This window comes from Lepidochelys kempii, chromosome 1 (assembly GCF_965140285.1).
Source record: "Lepidochelys kempii isolate rLepKem1 chromosome 1, rLepKem1.hap1, whole genome shotgun sequence".
NCBI lineage: Eukaryota > Metazoa > Chordata > Testudines > Cheloniidae > Lepidochelys > Lepidochelys kempii.
The window spans coordinates 227146737-227167281 of record NC_136380.1 but is presented as its reverse complement, the minus strand read 5'-3'; the positions used below and the strand labels follow the sequence as shown (position 1 = coordinate 227167281).

The 20545-nt window shown below is 39.6% G+C and overlaps 1 protein-coding gene across 1 annotated transcript in view; it reads left to right on the top strand.

Moving 5' to 3' along the window:
• FBLN1 (fibulin 1) overlaps positions 1–20545 on the top strand; it is a 102647-nt gene that overhangs the window by 70159 nt on the left and 11943 nt on the right. The window contains exons 15-16 of the mRNA XM_073329642.2: positions 507–649; positions 3132–3263. Coding sequence (XP_073185743.1) covers positions 507–649; positions 3132–3263 — 275 coding nt within the window. The remainder of the gene's footprint in view (positions 1–506; positions 650–3131; positions 3264–20545) is intronic.

The following is a 20545-nucleotide window of genomic DNA, read 5'->3' as shown; positions in this document are numbered from 1 at the left end:
GGCTCTTGTGCTATAAATCATGTGAGAAAACCTGCCCTGATGATATTTCCTGCCAGATTTCTAGACCAGAGAAGTTTGTCTAAGCTTTGGATGAATGTCTAATACCAAAGTGAGCACTGTGTACCAGATGTTAAGATCATGTAATTCACTGTAGTTCTACTAAAGTCAATGAAGCTGATTTACACCAAGTGAGAATCTAGCCCTGAACTGATGGTCCTTTTGTGTTTGGATAGCTATCTTTCATGGGTATCTCTTATACTGGATTTCTCACATTGCAATTAGTAGGTCCTGAGGTTTAGAGATCCAGTCTTGAGGATTTCATGACTGCAACTCTCAGTCAAGCCAAATTATTCCAGAGTACTGTAGTTTGGATGATTTTCACCTGACTAAGAGTTTGAGGGGAATAATGAATACTTGTATCCATTGTAGCTTTTGGTTCCCCATCTTGCAAAACAAAGTAATTCATTTTCATGATTAATATTTAATCTTTTTGTTTTCCCTCATAGAGGCGGACTTGAAAAGACAGATACTATTCGCTGCATTAAGTCTTGCCGACCAAATGATATCAAGTGTATGGTAGATCCAGTCCACACAATTTCCCACACAGTCATTTCACTACCCACATTCAAAGAATTTACTAAACCTGAAGGTAAGTGTTCCTTGTTCCAGTTAATAGCCTATAACATTTAAAAAAAAAAAAAAAAACCACCTGGAAATCCTTGCTTAAAGCCAGAATAACTATCAGTGCAGTAAAATGTTTGCACAGTCCCAAATTCTATCATGTATTCCTTCATAATTATTTATTACTCTTTGTATTACCAGACAGCCTGGGAGCTCTAGTCATGGATCAGAAGTTTATACCTTTGTGGGGCAAAAAATCATTCTGAGCTCAAGCACACACAGTTTCTTATCTAGAATATTTGATCCTGAATTTTCATGTGCACTATGTCCACTGTGCACTGTTCTAGCTATGAAAAGGGGCATAGAGGTGGTTGTAAATGAAATTCATATTACTCTGCCAGAGCAGTTCAAAGTGGGCATAATATAAATGAGACTCCGGCCCCCTTTTTCTTTGTTCAAATTACAAGATTGGGTGAGTGGGGGTTAGATGTAAAAGGAAAGTGATCTTACCCATTTTCCAATGGTAAAATCTTCACCCCATTTAAGTCAATGGAAAACTATATTGACTTCAATGGGGCTCGGATTTCACCCTGAGTTTTACAAGAGCAAATCTGACTGGCACTTTTTCAGTCTAAATTGATGATTATTGACCTATTGGAAAAACGTTTTAAATTCCAGTTGAGATTTTTAACATTAAATAAACTAAGGAGGTCTGCAAGAGAGTGGCATGGGATTCAGAGCTTGTTGAGGGATATTTCAAAATCACCTATGTGATTAGGATCAAAGCCTCATTGAAAGCCAGGGGGCTTTGTGCACCCCAGTCATTTGGACCCTTTTGAAAAATCCTGCCTTCCATCTTTAGGCCATTGGCTGGATTTGAAAGTAAGTCAGTAATGACCAAGTCGTGTTAGTATCTGATGGCTGTTTGGTGAATTATGTGAAATGAATTGATGGTCTCTGTATGGTTGCTATTATAAAATGTTCTACATTGTGAAAATCATCACAGACTGGCATCTTTGCTGGCTTTCTTGTCGGAGAGGCCGATTCATCAAAAATGAATGAACACCTGAAGAGGGTGTTCCCTGCAATCCAGTCTTTGCACTTTGGTGGGGCCTATGAGAAAGTTTGTGCTGCTGTTGCTTGTGTGGTGCCTGTGGATTATCAGTCCTGCAGCTTTCTGAGCAGAACATTCACTTCCAGCCTTTAAAAATAATATTACAGACTAAAGGCCAAATTTTGATCTTTGAGTACAACTCTTGTTGCTTTCACTGGGAGGTACCTACAACTCCGTGGTGGAATTTTGCCATCAGTGCCATTCATGTGCGGGATGCACATTCAGTAACATTTTGTGAGATCAGGGCTTTCACTGCACTAATCTATATAGGAAACTTCAGGGCTCCTCGCTCACTTCCTGCCAGATGAGGTTTTTCTCCAAATGTGCCCGTATGTCTGATCTCAGTAAGAAGACCTGTACACAGTTGTTGGAGTTTCTCTTAGACCTCTGTAGCAGATTTAATCACTATGGAAGATCGCTATTTCTCCATGTCCGTTTTGTCACTTGTTTTCAGAACCTTGGTTACACAGGTGTCATCCCTAGGAGGCGCAGAGCCTTCTGGGGTTTCTCACTGTCTTGCACTGAGAGACTTTAGACCAGATTCAGTCACAGGAAAAGATTCTGGAAAAACTGAAGAATCATAAAACAAAATTGTCAGTCACAGCTCTCAAAGATGGGATTTTTTTTTTAAATTAATCTTCATGCCTTCATTTGAGATCAGCGAGCCAGAATCTCAGCCCTGGTACTGCTGCCTCAGGGGAAAGTATCAAGAGCTGCCTTAAAGGGGAAGCTGGGGGTTCACCCTCACAGAAATTCTGTGCTACCCACTCCTCAACCCTTCCGTTGAGGAGATAGGAGGGAATGTGTCCAGAGTGAGAGGGGGTGGGACAGACTACATGACCTGCCTGATCCTTGGCTAGCACAGTGGTCCTCATGGGACTGCTGCAGCCACCATAACTTCTTAGGCCATACTAAAGGCTGCTGTGTTGCCACCAAAGGGAATCAGTTCAGGGGGTGATCTCCATTTGTTCTCAGCACACGTCATCAGTTTAGAGGGTCCTGGAGGCATTGCACTATCCTCAGTCCCTAGTGAAGGGAACAGTTCGTGGTTGTCTTGAGAAACCATGTTGAAGTGCTGATTGATATTTGGAGTGATCTTCTCAGACTCTGAAAGAACTCATGACTTTGACTGCAGGGCTTTTGACTGTGGTGGCTTAGGATAGTAAGCTAGGGAGAAATAGGGATCTCCTTAAGCACTCCTCCAGCCCCCACCAAAAAAGGGTACCTTGACTATTTTTAAATGTGCAAATTCAAAAAGAATATTTTACCAGTTTTGAAATAAAATGGCACATTATCTATTGCTTAACATAATTTATTTTGTAGACTGAGTATTGAGCTTAGCACATTAAATTGACTTCAAACTCTTTAACCCATTTCGTGATGCTTTTATTCACAGAGATTATTTTTCTTCGTGCCATAACACCTGTGTTACCAGACAACCAGGCAGATATCATATTTGACATAACAGAAGGAAATCTAAGGGATTCCTTTGATATCGTCAAGCGTTACATGGATGGCATGACAGTGGGTGAGTACAGTATTTTCTATGCACAGCACGTGTTCCTTTTCCTGTCAGTAATATCAGAAGATGTAGATCGAAAGGGGCAAAGGAGTATAACTCGGGGTAGCTTTCTAACTTGACTTTCAAGTCTATATCAGTTTAATATTCACCCTGTTTGGCCACATATGGTTCATCTGATCTGATTTTACAGACTTTCATTTGGCCTCAGCATAAATTTTGGGGAAATTTTAAATATAAATCAATTGAGAAATGAATCTAATTACAAATGTAAATTTTCATCTTTAAAATTGTCCTACCCCCATTATAATTCAAGCAGTTAGAAGTACACCATAGAAGATTTTAATGGTAACATTTCTCCAGTTGCTACTTCTGCTTTTTTTCTTCTTTTTCTTACTGACTCTACAGTTTAAATAGCATGGTAACAATTTTTGGTGAATAATTCATTTACATTGTAACTACGGGGTACTTCCGTGAAGCTGTAACTGTTTCAACATTGATTGGCAGGTTAAATTTGTTGTTTTTTTCCAACTTTGTAATTGTAAAACATATAAGTAGGCAGGGATTCCTTGCTGGCAGATTGTGCTGCTGTCTTTTGAGGTTCTGTCAGTTAGGCATATGTACGTAAATTCCTGCATCTGTTGCAATTTTCTGGCCTATCTTAGAGGGGTCCATAGAATCATTTGGTGTAGAAAGGACTTGTACATAGGACACAAAGAAACGCACAGGATCAGGTTACTCCCTGAAGCATGGGATTTGAAGCATGAGATTTGCTTTGCTTTGTCTTAGCATGTATATATGAAAACCAAGGAATATTTCCCCACAGTTATTTGTGTTTAACATGTATATTTTATACTCTCTCAGAGCTCAGATTTATGTATGTGCTTTTATGCTTGTGAAAGGATTCTCCTTCTGGATTGTGGGTAAAATCCTTTCTGTATTTTTTACGTATTGAAATGTTGATGTGAAGTAAAATGTTTTTATGGGGCACTGTATTTAGCCTGGTCTGTAGGTGGCACTGCTGTATTTCAGAAATGTGACAATACAGTAACAACAATGTCTAAGTTTATATTACTGCAGATAAAACGGTCATTAGGTTTCTGTCTCATTCTTTATCAAACAGAAATGTGCAGCTGAATACTGAGAGGCTTATAAGATTACAGATTTCAGGCATTGGTTTGATTCTTTAAAAAATACACAAACATGATCAAGATCACTCTGTAGCTAGGGATTGGGAGTGGCTGCTCACTACAAAAGCAATTTTCCCTCTCTTGGTATTGACACTTCCTCATCAATTATTGGGAGTGGACCACATCCACCCTGATTGAATTGGTCTTGTCACCACTGGTTCTCCACTTGTTAGGTAACTCCCTTCTCTTCATGTGCCAGTATATTTATGCTTGTATCTGTAATTTTCACTCCATGAATCAGAAGAAGTGGTTTTTTACCCACGAAAGCTTATGCCCAAATAAATCTGTGAGTCTTTAAGGTGCCACCGGACTCCTTGTTGTTTTTGTGGATTCAGACTAACATGGCTACCCCTCTGATACTCCGTAGCTACCGTAGTTTTCTTTCCCCACATTTGTTCTTGTCTGAAAAAATAATGCCATATATAGAAGTATGACTGGTCATGGCACTTGCCTGAAGGAAACTGTCCAGTTTTGAACAATAGGACATAAAGCAAATGGCACTTAACTAAATAAGCCAGATATATGTTTTGTAATGTACAGGAGAAGAAGGATGGTCTTGCACACAAATATAAGAATTGGTTGATCTAATTTACATACCCAGCTGTACAGGTGAATTCCTGACTGCATTTAACTTCTCTGCATCTCAAGTCCCCATGTGCAATATGGGGACAATAATATCTACTGACAGTACCTTGCAGAGGTGCTGAGGCTCAATGAATTCCTGTATGTAAAAGCACTTCGAGATTAATGCAGACAGTGCTACAGGAGTGCAAATATTGTCGTCATGTATTTAATTTTCTGGATAGATTAGGTTTGCATTGTTGAATGGCAAATCAGGGCCTGAACAGCAGGAGCGGGGCCTTGTTTTGCAAAATCCTACTTAAAAACAACAGTGAACTAAAATACCTCTTGTGGTGTCTGATCTATCTGTGCTTCCTTCAAACATTTTTCATAGGTCTCAAGTAGAAATGAGAGATGATCAGAACTCTAGTTCTAGCAAAAGAAATGATGAAAAGCAACCTGCCTGTAGCTCAGAGGGAAAATCCAACTGATCGTACATAGAGGGGTCGGGATTCAGGCCAGTAGTTTGTGTTGGTGAAATCAGGAACACAGACTGGTGCTGCTAGCTGCAACTCTGCTGCTCTTACCACTGTTGTATTATTATATTTGTTTGTTTTAATAGCTCCCAAAAGGGTGCTAGGAACCTTCCAAGACCCAGAAAAAGACATGACCCCTAACTCCAAGGAGTTTAGAAACCAATTTCAGACATGACACAACAAGGGAGGGGATGGTTTGCGTGTATATACAAGAGGAAGAAGGATAGGGACAACATCTGTAGAATTATGTAGTTATTCAGCAAAGGCTAGTGCTCGTGATGGTGCAAAGAATTTAAGTTTTCAGAGAGAAATATACTGCATGAATAAGCAGAAGTCTTAGTTGGCAAGTTTCAGTTTGTTGTAGGCTTTGCAGAAGAAGTGGGTCTACAGGAAGCATTTAAAAGAGGAGAAGGTAATAGCTTCATGGACCAGTTCAGGGAAGGTGCGGAAGAAAGCATGGAGATGGTTGGACTTGTGGGTGGATTGGTGGGGAGGGTGATACAATAAGACACAAAGTCAGATAAGTAGGGAAGAAAAGATTTATGTAGAGCCAAGAAGGCAATGAGACAAAACCTGAACTTGGTGCCATGGAGAAGATGGGTGGGGGGAAGGGGGGACTTGATCAGGTTGACAGGCCAAGAAAACTATCTTGGTGGCAATGTTTTGCGTGAATAGGATGGAGGCTGATGTGGGTGTCACATAGGTCAGAAGAAGAAAGCTACCAGATATTTGCTTGGGGATGGTGCTTGGGGTATGCTGCAGACCCCCAGGGTCTGATTTGGATATGGATAGAGACCTTTTTAATGTTTTTCATGAAATAAATACTACTGGAAATTGTGTGATTATAGGAGACTTTAACTTGCCAGATATAGATTGGAGGACAAATGCTACTAATAATAGTAGGGCCCAGATTTTCCTGGATGTGATAGCTGACAACAACTATCACAGTGGTTGAACCAGCAAGAGGTGAGGCCATTTTAGATTTGGTATTGGTGAATAGTGAGGACCTGATAGAAGAACTGGTTGTAGGGGACAACCTTGGTTTGTGTGATCATGAGCAAATTCAGTTTAATTTAAACTAAATGGAAAGATAAACACAAATAGATCTGCAACTAGGATCCTTGATTTCAAAAGGGCAAACTTTAAAAAATTAAGGGAATTAGTTAGGGAAGTGGACTGGATTGAAGAACTCAAGGATCTGAATGTGGAGGAGGCTTGGAATTACTTTAAGTCAAAGTTGCAGAAACTATCTGAAGCCTGCATCCCAAGCAAGGGGAAAAATTTGTAGGGAAGGGTTGCACACCAAGCTGGATAAGCAAGCATTTTAAACAGGTGATTAAGAGAAAGCAGAAAGCCTACAAGGAATGGAAGATGGGATAGATAGGCAAGAAAACTACCTCTTGGAGGTCAGAAAGTGCCTGGACAAAATGAGAACTGCCAAAAGCCAAGCAGAACTGGACCTTGCAAAGGGAATTAAAACCAATAGTTAAAGGTTCTTTAGCCATATAAATAAAAAGAAAACAAGGAAAGAAGAAGTGGGACCACTAAGCACCGAGGATGGGGTAGAGATTAAAGATAATCTAGGCATGACCCAACACCTAAACAAATACTTTGCCTCAGTTTTTAATAAGGCTAACAAGGAGCTTAGGGACAGTGGCAGGGTGGCCAATGGTAATGAGGATACGGAAGTAGAAATGACCACATCCAAGGTGGAAGTCAAATTCAAACAGTTTATAATGGGATTAAATTGGAGGGGCTCAGATAATCTCCATCCAAGAATATTAAAGGAACTAGCACATGAAATTGCAAGCCCAATAGCAAAGATTTTTAATGAATCTGCAAACTGGGGAATTAAACCCTATGCCTGGAAAATTGCTAATATAATACCTATTTTTAAGAAAGGGGGAAAAACGTGATCCAGGAAACTATAAGACCATTGGTTTTACCTCAACTGTAAGCAAGGTCTTGGAACAAATTTTGAAAGGGAAAGTAGCTAAGGACACATTGATGAATGGTAATTGGGATAAAATACAACATGGTTTTACAAAAGGTAGATCATGCCAGACCAACCTGATCTCCTTCTTTGAGAAGATAACTGATTTTTTAAACAAAGGAAATGCAGTAGATCTAATCTACCTGGATTTCAGTAAGGCATTTGATACAGATCTGCATGGGAAATTATTAGTTACATTGGAGAAAATGGGGAATAATATGAGAATTGAAAGGTGGATAAGGAACTGGTTAAAGGGAAGAGGACAACGGGTCATACTGAAAGGTGAGCTGTCAGGCTGGAGGGAGGTTTCAGTGGAGTTCTCCAGCGACCAACCTTATTTAACATTTTCATTAATAGCCTTGGCACAAAAAGAAGGTGTGTGTTAATAAAATTGGCAGATGACACAAAGCTGGGAGATATTGCCAATAGGGAAGGGAGGAGGACTGGAATATCATACAAGATGATCTGGATGACCTTTAAACTGGAGTAATAGAAATGGGATGAAATTTAATAGTGCAAACTGCAAGGTCATGCACTTAGGGAGTAACAACAAGAAGTTTTGCTATAAGCTGGGGGCTTGTCAGTTAGACGTGACAAGAGGAGGAGAAAGACCTGGGTGTATTGGTTTATCACAGGATGACTATGAGCCACAAATATGATGCAGCTGTTTTAAAAAAAAAAAAAAGAAAGGCAAACACAGCCCTGGGATGCATCAGGCAAGATATTTCCAATAGAGACAGGGAAGTGTTAGTACCTTTATACAAGGGACTGGTGAGACCTCATCTGGAATACTACAGTTCTGGTCTCCCATGTTTATGGAAGATGAACTCAAACTAGAACAGGTGCAGAGAGAACTCCTAGGATGATCTACCTTATGAGAGCAGACTCAAAGAGCCTTGACTTTTTTAGCATAACCCAAAGAAGGCTGAGGGGAGATAGCATTGCTCTCTATAAATGCATCAGAGGGATAAATACCAGGGAGGGAGAGGAGTTATTTAAGTGAAGCACCAGTTTGGACACAAGAACAAATGGAGATAAACTGGCCATCAGCAAGTTTAGACTTGAAATTAGATGAAGGTTTCTAGCTATCAGAGGAGTGACGTTCTGGAACAGCCTTCCAAGGGGAGCAGTGAGGGCAAAAAACCTAACTGGCGTCAAGACTGAGCTTGATAAGTTTATGGAGGGGATGGTATGATGGGACTACCTACAATGGCATCATTGGCATGTAGCTGATCTGCAACAGCTAGCAGCAAGTATCCCTACCAGCCGATGATGGGACATTAGATGGGGAGGATTCTGAGTTACTACAGATAATTCTTTCCAGGGTATCTGGCTGGTGGGCCTTGCCCACATGCTCATGGACTAACTGATTTGCCATATTTGGGGTCAGGAAGGCATTTTCTCCCAAGTCAGATTGGCAGAGACTATAAGGGGTTTTCTCCTTCCTCTGCTGCATGGGTAACTTGCAAATTTAAATTAGTATAAATGGTGGATTCTCTGTAACTTGAAGTCTTTAAATCAAGATTTGAGGACTTCAGTAACTCAGTCAGAGTTTATAGGTATCTTGCATGAATGGGTGGGCCAAGTTCTGTGGTCTGCAATGTGCCGGAGGTCAGACTAGATGATCATGATGGTCCTCTCTGGCCTTATAGCCTATTAGTTTATGAAGAGAATGTTACAGTAATCAAGATGTGAGATGATGATGACTTGCATGAGAGTACTGCCTGTATAAACAGAGCGAAAAGAATGGATCTCAAAAATGTTATTTAGGAAGATGTTGCTGCCTACTGGTTTTTGTATAGGGACAGGGAGGAGTTGATGTTGACCCCTAGGTTAAAGCCAGAGTTACAGGGGGGATGGTGATGGCAGAGACCTGGGGAATGAAGAGGGTTTGGGAGGAATGATCAGGTGTCCAGTTTTAGCTATTGTGAATTTAAGTTGACAGTAAAACACCCAGGAGAAGATGTCAGTGAGATTTAATGAGGTGCAGGACTGGGCAGAAGGACACCAGTTAGGGGGTAGGTTTGTCATTTGTCATCATGTAGAGCTTAAGCTGTATGAATGAATGACAGTGCCTGGGTGCAGGATGTAGAGCGAGACAGAAAAGGAGACTAGAGAGGAAAGTGCCCTGAGGGACCTACCTCAAGGAATGTCTCAAGGAATGAAAGAGGGAGGAGGTGGGTCTACCTAAGGAGACACTGAAGGAACAACCAGAGAGGTAGGGTAAGAGTGATGAGAGGTCAATGGTGAAAAAGCCAAAGAAGGAGATGACATCAAGCAGGAAGCCACAATCCCTAGTATGAAAAGCAGTGGAGAGGCCAAAGGGGGTGAGTTTGAAGCACAGGCCCTGAAAATTGGCGAGGAGGAAGTTATCCAGACCCTGCTGAGAATAGTTTCAATGGCGTGGAAAGGAAGGAAGCCAGTTTGGAGGGATAGGTTCCTCAATATGCATAGACTTCCAGGCTAGTAGCAGAAAGACAATATCGTGCAGATAGTTGCTTCCAATATTATTACTCCGATTTATATTTGAAACAGATGCCAAGCATGCTATTTTTCTTACGAAAAATGCGGTGGGATTCCTAACACCAGGCACAGTTGGAACCTGAGTTTTGCACGGCATTCTGAAGAGAGTGCTAGCCATTCTAAATCATTTCTTAACAAGAGAGAGTGGGGAGGGGAAAGTATAGACCCACCTTGGGGGGGTTTTTAAAGCCTTTTACAGACTTTTTGCTGCATACCTCTTTAACCAGCTGTCAGTGAAAGATGAAGAATGCATTAATATCCTATTAATGCCTGAGGTCTTATCAGGTACTATAAAGCTCTTTCCTCAGCTACACATTTATTTTCTTAGCTATATATAATACCACCTGTAGTCAGCAAGGCTGGTAAATCTCAGGAAGGTTTTTTAAAGTCCTTAATGTACCTAAGAATAATGCTGTTTTGATATTTGTACTGTAAGATTTCATGCAAAACCAAGTATATTCTTGCATGTAAAATAAAAATGTTACTGCTGTTTGCAAAAGCTTTCCAGGAGGGCTCTCGATTAATTGCAGTTAACTCACATGATTAACTAAAAAAAATAATCGTGATTAAAAAAATGAATTGCGATTAATTGCAGTTTTAATCACACTGTTAAACAATAGAATATCAATTGAAATGAATTAAATATTTTGGATGGTTTTTTACATTTTCATATATATTGTATTCTATGTTGTAATTGAAATCAACGTGTGTATTATTTTTGATTACAAATATTTGCACTGTAAAAATAGTATTTTTCAATTCACCTCAGACAAGTACTGTAGTGCATTCTCTTTGTTGTGAAAGTGCAACTTACAAATGCTTGATTAGTCCAGGAACAGAGAATATCATGATACCTATAACATGAGCTCCTGTGTTTCATAAACAAAAGGTCTGATTCTCCTCTCACACCACTGTTACACCAATGTCACTCCATTGACCTCAATGGAGTTACTCCTGATTTACAGCACTATCCATATCTTGGCTTGACTGGCTCTTTCGCAAACTACTGTATTTCATGCTGTGTCTTTTGGACCATAATATAAAGAGTGACATTGTACAGCACTTATGGATATAACTAAACTCTGCACATACCAGTGTCATGATTACGCCCACATTATCAGCATTGCTAAATATACTTCTTTGGGACAGAGACTTTTAAAAAAAGACAAACTAAACAGAATAAGTGGCATAAAATATATTGTTTTTTGTGTGACTTGTTGAGAAGCCCTTTCTTAATATACTTGTAGTCCTATCACTTGCCAGACTTGTGGCTATAACTTTTCATATCTGCCCTACAAATCTGTGTGTGGTATAAAATTAAATTATATTCTATCACTGGAGTTGACTAATGAATGGAGCACTGAATGCAAAGAAAACCTGGGATCTGTTTTGAACTCTGCCACTGACCTGCCCTGTGCCCTTTGGCAAATCACTGTCTGCATTTCTATTTCCCTCCGACTGTTTCTCTCTCTCTCTCTCGACTCTTTGGATTGTAAGCACTTTGGGGCAGGGACTGTCTCATAAGATATGTGTTGTGTAGCACAATGGGACCCCAGTCTTGATTCAGGCAGCTTGGCACCCTTGTAATACAAACAATAATCATCTTCCTTCAGCTCCTTTTCTTTGGCCAAATTGAGCCCAGGTGTAAGCAGGTTAATCTCTCATTGAAATCAAGGAGAGTTGGGCCAGGTATACTGGGAGATTAATTTGGCATTCTCTCTCTGGACACAATTACAAACAATTAATGAATAATAATAAATCTCCATCATAACTATAGTGTCACTAGTGTGATGCAACAATGAATGATGTCTTGCAATACAAAACTTCAGCAGTCCAGCCATCTATAACCAGCATATAAAGCAGTGATGTAATTAAACATTTTTAGAAGGGCTTATTCAGCCCTATATGAAAGAAGATACAGACCAGTTTTCACCCTTTCAGGTGGTATTTCTCTGTTCTCCTAGTTTTGCCTATTTCCATCCAGGCTTCCTTCCTTCACAGGAGCAGCTCCTCAGCAAAGAATCTCATTTTTGTATGCCAGACTGTCTTATCAATAGCTGCACTGTTGAGAAGAGGTTGCCTAGAAGCCATTTTGTAGGCTGGATGCTAGATTCATTATCTGAATCTGCCCTTTCAGACGATTGATGACTGCCCTACTCAGTAGTCAAAGGTTTCAGAGTAGCAGCCGTGTTAGTCTGTATCCGCAAAAAGAACAGGAGGACTTGTGGCACCTTAGTACTTGTGGCTAAAGCCCACTTCATCGGATGCATAGAATGGAACATATAGTAAGAAGAAATATATATATACGTACAGATAAGTTGGAAGTTGCCATACAAACTGTGAGTGGCTAATTAGTTAAGATGAGCTATTATCAGCAGGAGAAAAAAACTTTTGTAGTGATAATCAAGATGGCCCATTTAGACAGTTGACAAGAAGGTGTGAGGATACTTAACTTTAGGGAAATAGATTCAATATGTGTAATGACCCAGCCACTGCCAGTCTCTATTCAAACCCAAGTTAATGGTATCTAGTTTGCATATTAATTCAAGCTCAGCAGTTTCTTGTTAGTCTGTTTTTGACTCTGTTTTTTCTGTTGCAAAATTGCCACCCTTAAATCTTTTACTGAGTGGCCAGAGAGGTTGAAGTGTTCTCCTACCGGTTTTTGAATGCTATGATTCCTGATGTCAGATTTGTGTCCATTTATTCTTTTGCATCGAGACTGTCCAGTTTGGCCAATGTACATGGCAGAGGGGCATTGCTGGCACATGATGGCATATATCACATTGGTAGATGTGCAGGTGAACGAGCCTCTGATGGCGTGGCTAATGTGATTAGGTCCTATGATGGTGTAACTTGAATAAATATGTGGACAGAGTTGGCATTGGGCTTTGGTTCTATCCTCACAATTCTTGTCAACTGTCTAAATGGGCCATCTTGATTATCACCACAAAAGTTTTTTTCTCCTGCTGATAATAGGTCATTTTAACTAATTAGCCTCTCATAGTTTGTACGGCAACTTCCAACTTATCTGTACATATATATATTTCTTCTTACTATATGTTCCATTCTATGCATCTGACGAAGTGGGCTGTAGCCCACGAAAGCTTATGCTCTAATAAATGTGTTAGTCTCTAAGGTGCCACAAGTACTCCTGTTCTTTCAGTAGTCGAAGCATTTCCCCTGCACCCCCAAAATGTGTGAAGTTGGAGGGCTCTTCTGAAAACGAGCAAGAAAGTCAAGTAGGAGCTGAATTTTCATTGTCTATAAGAAAAATGGTGAGTGCACTTTTCTAGCAAGAATTATTTTCCTGCTCAAGCAAAATAATCTGTCTGATGCCAAGTTTCACTCCAGTGCATTGTACAGTAGCTAGTTAATGAAACATTCTTCATTGATCTATATCCCTCTCTGGCCCTCATATAGAAGATGTAACACACCACAAAAACATTAACACATGTCATCCTCTGTTAAGTTTTCATAAAACAACAAACAAATCAATCTTACTGTTGAAGATCTGTGAATTGCAATGGGAATTCAAAACCCTGCCTACTTGGGGAAAACTGAATGACTCAGGGAACTGATACTTAGCATCGGAGCTTTCACCACTGCTGTCGGTCACTGGATCAAATTACATACTGTAGACAAATAGTATGATATGCTCTGTTAACTTTTAAACAATGTATTGAGGTGTGGTCCTCCAGATTATGTATATGAGGAAGTGTGGCCATATGTGTGAAGTCTGACACATTAGAAAAGTGTGAGCCTCACACATTAGAAAAATATACACCAGCAGAATGTTGATTCTGCTCTTATTTATACCTGTATAAATCAATAGAATTACACCTGCGTGAGTGATATCAGAATCTAGCATTGCCACTGACTCACTGTGCGAATTCAGCATTGTGAGGCGCTTTGGTCCTGTTTGCAAAAGCACTTTTGCTTTTCAGTCCAGGATCTCAAAGTGCAAAGAATTTTTATTATTAATGATAGTGCTGCCGCTACTGAGTTTGTACATCTGCTCCTATGATCTGATTCCTGCAGCAGCTTCTGCACTTCATGAGAGCTGCGCAGAGAAAATAATAAGACTCAAGCCAAATCATAAATCTTTCCCAGCATGATGCATAGATGCCATGGCTCACTTAAAAGAAATCATTATCTTTAAAGGGGTTAAATGTGGTGTACTGACCCCTTACTTTAGTCTTATTCTGTGAATTTGGTCAGGGATTAGCATGCATTATCACTCAGAAAACTTCATTCTTCAGAAATTCTGCTAACAATAACAACACAGCCATCATCCCCAGGTGATGACTTACTAGCTGTGTAAGGGCTCTCACACCAAATCCTCAGGATTAGGTGCTTTATCTTTCTTGGTAAATTGAATCACACAGTCATGTCCTGCTGTGTGCCATAATGTGGCTCACAGCCAAGAAATGCTTAAGGTTACAATAATTAATTGCCTTGGTGACATGGATATGCTATTGTATTGGAGGTTGGCTGAAACTGGATTGTGTGTCAATGCGACTGGAAGGATCCAAATGTTAATAAATGTGCACTCAGATGACATACACAAAATGGTAATTGCACACACATTAAGGACTATGATGACTGGAACTAATAAACTATAGATATAAATAAATAGACATTGTGAGTTAAACAAGAGATTGTTTTGCCTACACACAGGCATATCTGGTGTAGATGATTTAGGTTTTCTTATTTTAACATTCAGCCTTGATGTTTTCCCCATCTTTTTGTGACAGCTGAAAAACTAAACCTATTGAACCCAGATAAAATTTTCAAAAGCTTAGGACAGAAAAAATGAAAAATGAAAATAGTGGAAAATAGTTTGTGTCTCTGAGGATAGTGCAAGTGCAGTTAGTGCATGCGTAATCTCACTGTGTTGTCAGCTTGGAAACCCTTTGCAAGGTTTTGGCCCCAAGGCAAACCCAAGATCTAAAAGCACTTTGAGTTTGCCAAAACCAAGATAAGAGCACATCTTTCTGAATTTATTGGGTACCCTTAATAAAGATCGCAGTATTCGTAAACAAGCCAAACCTCACTAGAAGCCAAGGTTGCTTTTAACTCTTTCACAATACTTAAGCTATATGATCTAACATGACAGATAATAGCTTTGAAAATATTTATCATTCGTTTCTGGCCAAAAACTTATAAATTCCATGAAGCCTGTTAATAGTTAAGAACTACAGATCCTTCTATTCAATGAAAAGCTTTCTAAAGCTCACAAGTGTTCATAAAATTAATTTTTGATGAACAACTGAAGTATTGCATTTACAATAAGTTGTATCCCAAATTTTTGAACCATCGAACATGGTCATTGAGTAAAGTAAGATTCATTTTTAATTGAGAATATCCCTGAGCATGGCATTTCTAATGTAGTTTCCTTATGAATCAAGAAAGTGAATTCCTTGTAACTAAGACTCATTAATCCTAAATTTATAAGAATTTATAACCCATTTTGAAAACTTCATAGACTTGTTTCATTGCAGTCTGAAGAGCTTAGACATAATTGTTTATTTGGTCAGACTTTACATAAAGTTTCATTTATAAATGATTTATAAAGGGTTAATAAATGATTAATAGTCATAAGCATGTTACAGGAGTAGTGTGTGTTATACATAGAGACATCAGTGGAAGGCGTTATAGATGGTTAGAAGCAACCTGTTGTCAGTTTGGCTCTTTAGCAATCTATTACAATTGATTAATCATTTATAAACTCTTTATAAACAAAAAGAAAAGGAGTACTTGTGGCACCTTAGAGACTAACCAATTTATTTGAGCATGAGCTTTCGTGAGCTACAGCTCACTTCATAGCTTTCATAGCTTTTTTCACTTCAATAGCTGTAGCTCACGAAAGCTCATGCTCAAATAAATTGGTTAGTCTCTAAGGTGCCACAAGTACTCCTTTTCTTTTTGCAAATACGGACTAACACGGCTGTTACTCTGAAACCTGTCTTGATAAACAGAACTTTAATCAAACTATACAAATATCAGATCAAGATGTTTAGGACCAGGGAAATAAACTGCAATGGTGGTTATATCAGAAAAACAGAGAATTGATGGGATCACTCTAGTAAGTGGGAGTTTGAGGAGAAAGAACAGCCCCAAATAGAAGCTTCTCTGGAGGTAATAGAAGCTTCTCTGAGGTAATATAATAAAAAGTTCTCTCTTATCTGATTCAGTATTTCAGGAAGTATACAACATTCACATATGCACACAATGCACATTCTTGGCTAAATTTTTCCACACTGTTTCTGCCCAAAGGTCAGTAAGTGAGTGAGTGAGTAAGTTAGTGTGTGTGTGTGTGTGTGTGCGCGTGCGCGCGCGTGTGTATAAAGTTTCATTATGTCACTGTAATGACTGTGAGTGCTTTAATTGTTTGTCACCATAATTACTTAGGGTTCATTAATGGTGCTTAGGGACCTGAACCAGGCTGGGATGGGAATGAGGGTGCATTAACTACTTAACAATTTCTGGAAGTATTATAATGCTTCCAGAGATGCTGTGGGATGGCACATCTCAGTGTATTTGGTCAACAGAAAGATCCAGAGTTCCTATGTACATAGTAACCCTGTCATGAAGGGGGTGTGGTATTATGGCCCCATCCACACCACACCCAGAAAGGTTTCCTTGAGGCAGCTAGTGCCCCAGAGTAAGTAGAAATCAGGGAGGGAATTGTGCCTCAGAAGGAAGTCTCTGTTTCCCAAGTCTACTCCTTGCTCACAACTGTGCCTACAGGCACAATCTAGATGTCAGAATATAGGCAATTCCCAGATACGTATACTGCCTTGTTGTACCAATAAAATAAAAACCAGCAGGATCTTATTAAAGGGAAAAGGCAAAATACCACATTTATTGTAAATACAGAAAGAATCATAGTAAGCAGTTAGTTATAGCTATAACATTCCATTCAATCTCATATTTATTCACACATTCATTCATACAAACACACACCCACACACATACAGGTTCTGCAAGGTTGTTATCATAGTTACCAGCCTTAGAGTTGCTCATGCCAAGTCACTGGCCAGGTGGCCTGGACATGAGGAGGGAGCAGGGCCTTGTCAGATGCTCATCTGATGCTCCTGGAAGTTGGTTTGCAGAATCAGACCCCAAAGTTCTCACTTTTTAGAGTCTATTTTTATAGGAATTTCTTCCTATGCCAGTCTATGGGAATTGCTTCATCATGCTGTTGCTGAATCAATCAGCAGATAGCACATTCCTGACGGCTCCAAGATGTTATCTTGTTCTTTGGTTCTCCCATTCTTGAGGCTGTTGGGTGGATTCCAGTCTGCCCTCCGGGGGGTCCTCTGGTTATTTCCACTTGACGCCTTCTTCAGCCGATGGACACTGGATTCTTAGGCTGGCACCTCCCTGATCATTCAGTTATTATCCACACCAAGCATCCATCCACATACATCCTCTATCTCTATTTTAATCACAATTGTTAATACAACAAAAGGGTGGGGAGTCTCTGGGTGCTGTTTCTGTTGTTAGAGTATTGCTTTGAGTCTCTCTCTCTGTGAATTGCTTTGAGAACAGACTCTGTCTTAGAATGTACTAACACAATTAGCAGCTTGCAAGTTTCACACATAGAGGGAGAGAAACAGTACCAAAAACCAAGAGACCTCTTAATTAGTAATACCCTGGAATTTAAACTCTGGGGAATCAAACTCATTTGTGATTTTTAATACAGAACTTCTTTAATATGATCCAACAGCCTGCTATCTCCAAAGAGCTACCACATTACTTAAGGTTTTTCCATCATTCAAAGGCTAAATGATCCTTTTCATTTTTCCTCACCATTTTAATGGAATTTATCTACATTGCTCTTGAATTATTTGTGACAATAATGATAAAGGCTCCTGTCGTGTGTTTTTTCCGGAATTTCTGATAGAATCTGGTTTATTAATAAATTACTTTTCTTTAGAAAACAAATTATTTCTTGGTAACCACCACTGCAGGCATCAAAAATATCTCCAAAGATAGCATTAATCCTTGAGCTGCCACACATGACAAACATAAATATGGTTACATGACTCAAAATTCAAAACACTGAAATAGATTCCCATTTACTTTGCAGTATAATACCCTTACAGCATTGTGAATTAGGCCTTCATTCTTGTTTGATGGTATATTTTGAATATTTCACTGAGTGTAACAGGTTTAGAAGATTAGGTACATAGGTGGATATATTAACGTGGATTCCATGCTAATGTAGAATTTGTTCACAGGAATATAACTGGGCCATAAATATCTGTAATTGTTAGGTACACTTTTGCAGTACTGGCCAAGATTTTCAAAACTGGGTGCCTAAAGTTAGACTCTAAAATCCTTATTTTGGTGCATTAAAAAGTGCCCTAATTTTCAAAAGTGTGGAGCACCCAAATCAGGTAACTTATTTAGAAGCATAAATAAGGATTTAGGAGCCAACTTAAGGCATGTAGGATATAATTTTCAAAAGTGCCTAAGTCCCAATTTCAAAAGTGACTTAGGCACTTAGTAGCTTAAATCTAATTGAGAATCTATGAAACTTAAACTCTTAAATCACATAGGCCCCTCTGAATATGGTACCTCTAGTTTTGAAAATTTTGGCCACTGTGTATATAAAAGTATACAGAAATAGATGTGGAGGAGAAAAGGAGAGTACATAAATAAATAAACTTAAAAATAAATGTGGTCAAAAATATAGAATTATGGACAGAGCTGACAGTGGTGCCTATAGTTAAAGTTACCCAACACTTACCATTATAAACCCCTGTTTTCAGTTGCTTATGACTTTGCCAAACTTAAACCATTCAGGCTGAAATTTCTCATGCTTGTTTCTGTTTTAAGATGAATTTTAAATTTTTGGTAAAGTTTCAGCACAAGTCAGCTGTTTCTTATATTGCATTTAGGAGAAAAGAAATAGTTTTGAAATTGTTAAAAAAAAATCCAATCATTACTTTTAAAAGCTCTACGCTTTTAAAGCTCGATGCTTTTCAAGGTGATAATTACGGTGTCAGGTAGGTGCTAAGCTCCCCACTGCAGCATAGACGTACCCTGGGAGCTAGGCAGCTGGACTTTGTGGCTCGGGCGGGAGCTCAGAATCTCAAGCCTAGTGGCCCCAGTGGCCTTGAAAGTCCAGGCCACAAGTTCCACACTGCTATCTTGAGCCATGCTAGTGCAAGCCAGTCTACCCGGGTTGGGAGGCTGGCTCTCAGCTGCAGTGTAAATATATCCCTAGCCTCCCATGCTTTGGGGCAGCCTGCCGGATGGGATACCTCAAATTCAGGTCTCGCAGAGTATGTCTACACTGTGACAAAATACTTGTGACACAGCAATGGCTGGCCCTGGTCAGCTAACCCAGGTTCATAGGGCTTGGACTCTGGGACTATAAAATTGCAGTGTAGACCTTCAGGCTTGGGCTGGAGTCCGGGTTCTGAGACCCCATAAGCAGGGAGGGTCCAAAACATCCATACTTCAATTTTATAGCCCTGCAGCGCAAGCCTGTGTCTGATGACCTGGGCTCTGAGACTTATTCCCCTAGGGTCCTTGACTCTGAGGTAGCCCACCAGGCAGCCTGCCTTGAAATACACAGTTCCAGGGTTCCTGGCTCCTCAGGATCCCAGAAGGCCTGAGAGCACCAACCAATAGGAAACCTGAGCTGTCCAGTTTTCCACCTGGCAGGCTGCAAGGGCTCTAGGCATCTCAGAGAGCCTCAGAAACATTTGAAAAGGTCAAAAGGAAATGTCTTGATTTTTTTTTTTCCCTAAACAAAATTTTGGAATTCCCATTCCAGGGCAAATTTTGTAATTTCATTTTTTGTTCTATTTCAGAGCAGTGTTTTTGATAGGATCTTTTTATGTTTTTTTGAAGGGGTGGGAAGGGGAGAGGGAGGTTATACTTTGGGATTTCCTACAGAACAGGAATTCTAGTTTCCAGCCAGCTTTTGTGGCTACATTTCAACTAGGTCAGGCTCTGCAGCTCTGTTGAGGACAGGGAAGGAACTCTCTTCAGTCACTGGGTTCCAGTAGATGCTTGATTTTTTTCAAATTAGTCAATTTGTGCTGACAGTGTCCACGTAAAGGTTCATGGAGAAATGGCAAGAGGGAAAAAATAGGATATGTGTTATATCTTTGAAAAACTCCCCTCTTAGGGGTCAGTCACAGGTCCACAGTTAAGTTTTTCACTTAAAGCAGGACTCACATCCCTCTATTTCACATACCAGGAATTGAATTTAGTCTCTAAATTTAACCCAGTTATTGGTCAGATGATGATCCAATTTTCAATTACTTTTTTTGGATAAAGTAGTTACTAACTTTTCCAGAGAAAATCATTAAAATCAGTCTGTTTTCAAAGTTGTCCCTCAATGTCTCACTTTTTTCTGCTCCCTGCAGCTAAACTACCACAGTTTCCAAACTTCATACGCGGGTATTATCATTAATCTGTCAGATAAGCCACCCTGGGGCAATTTCAGCATTAAACAGGGAAAAC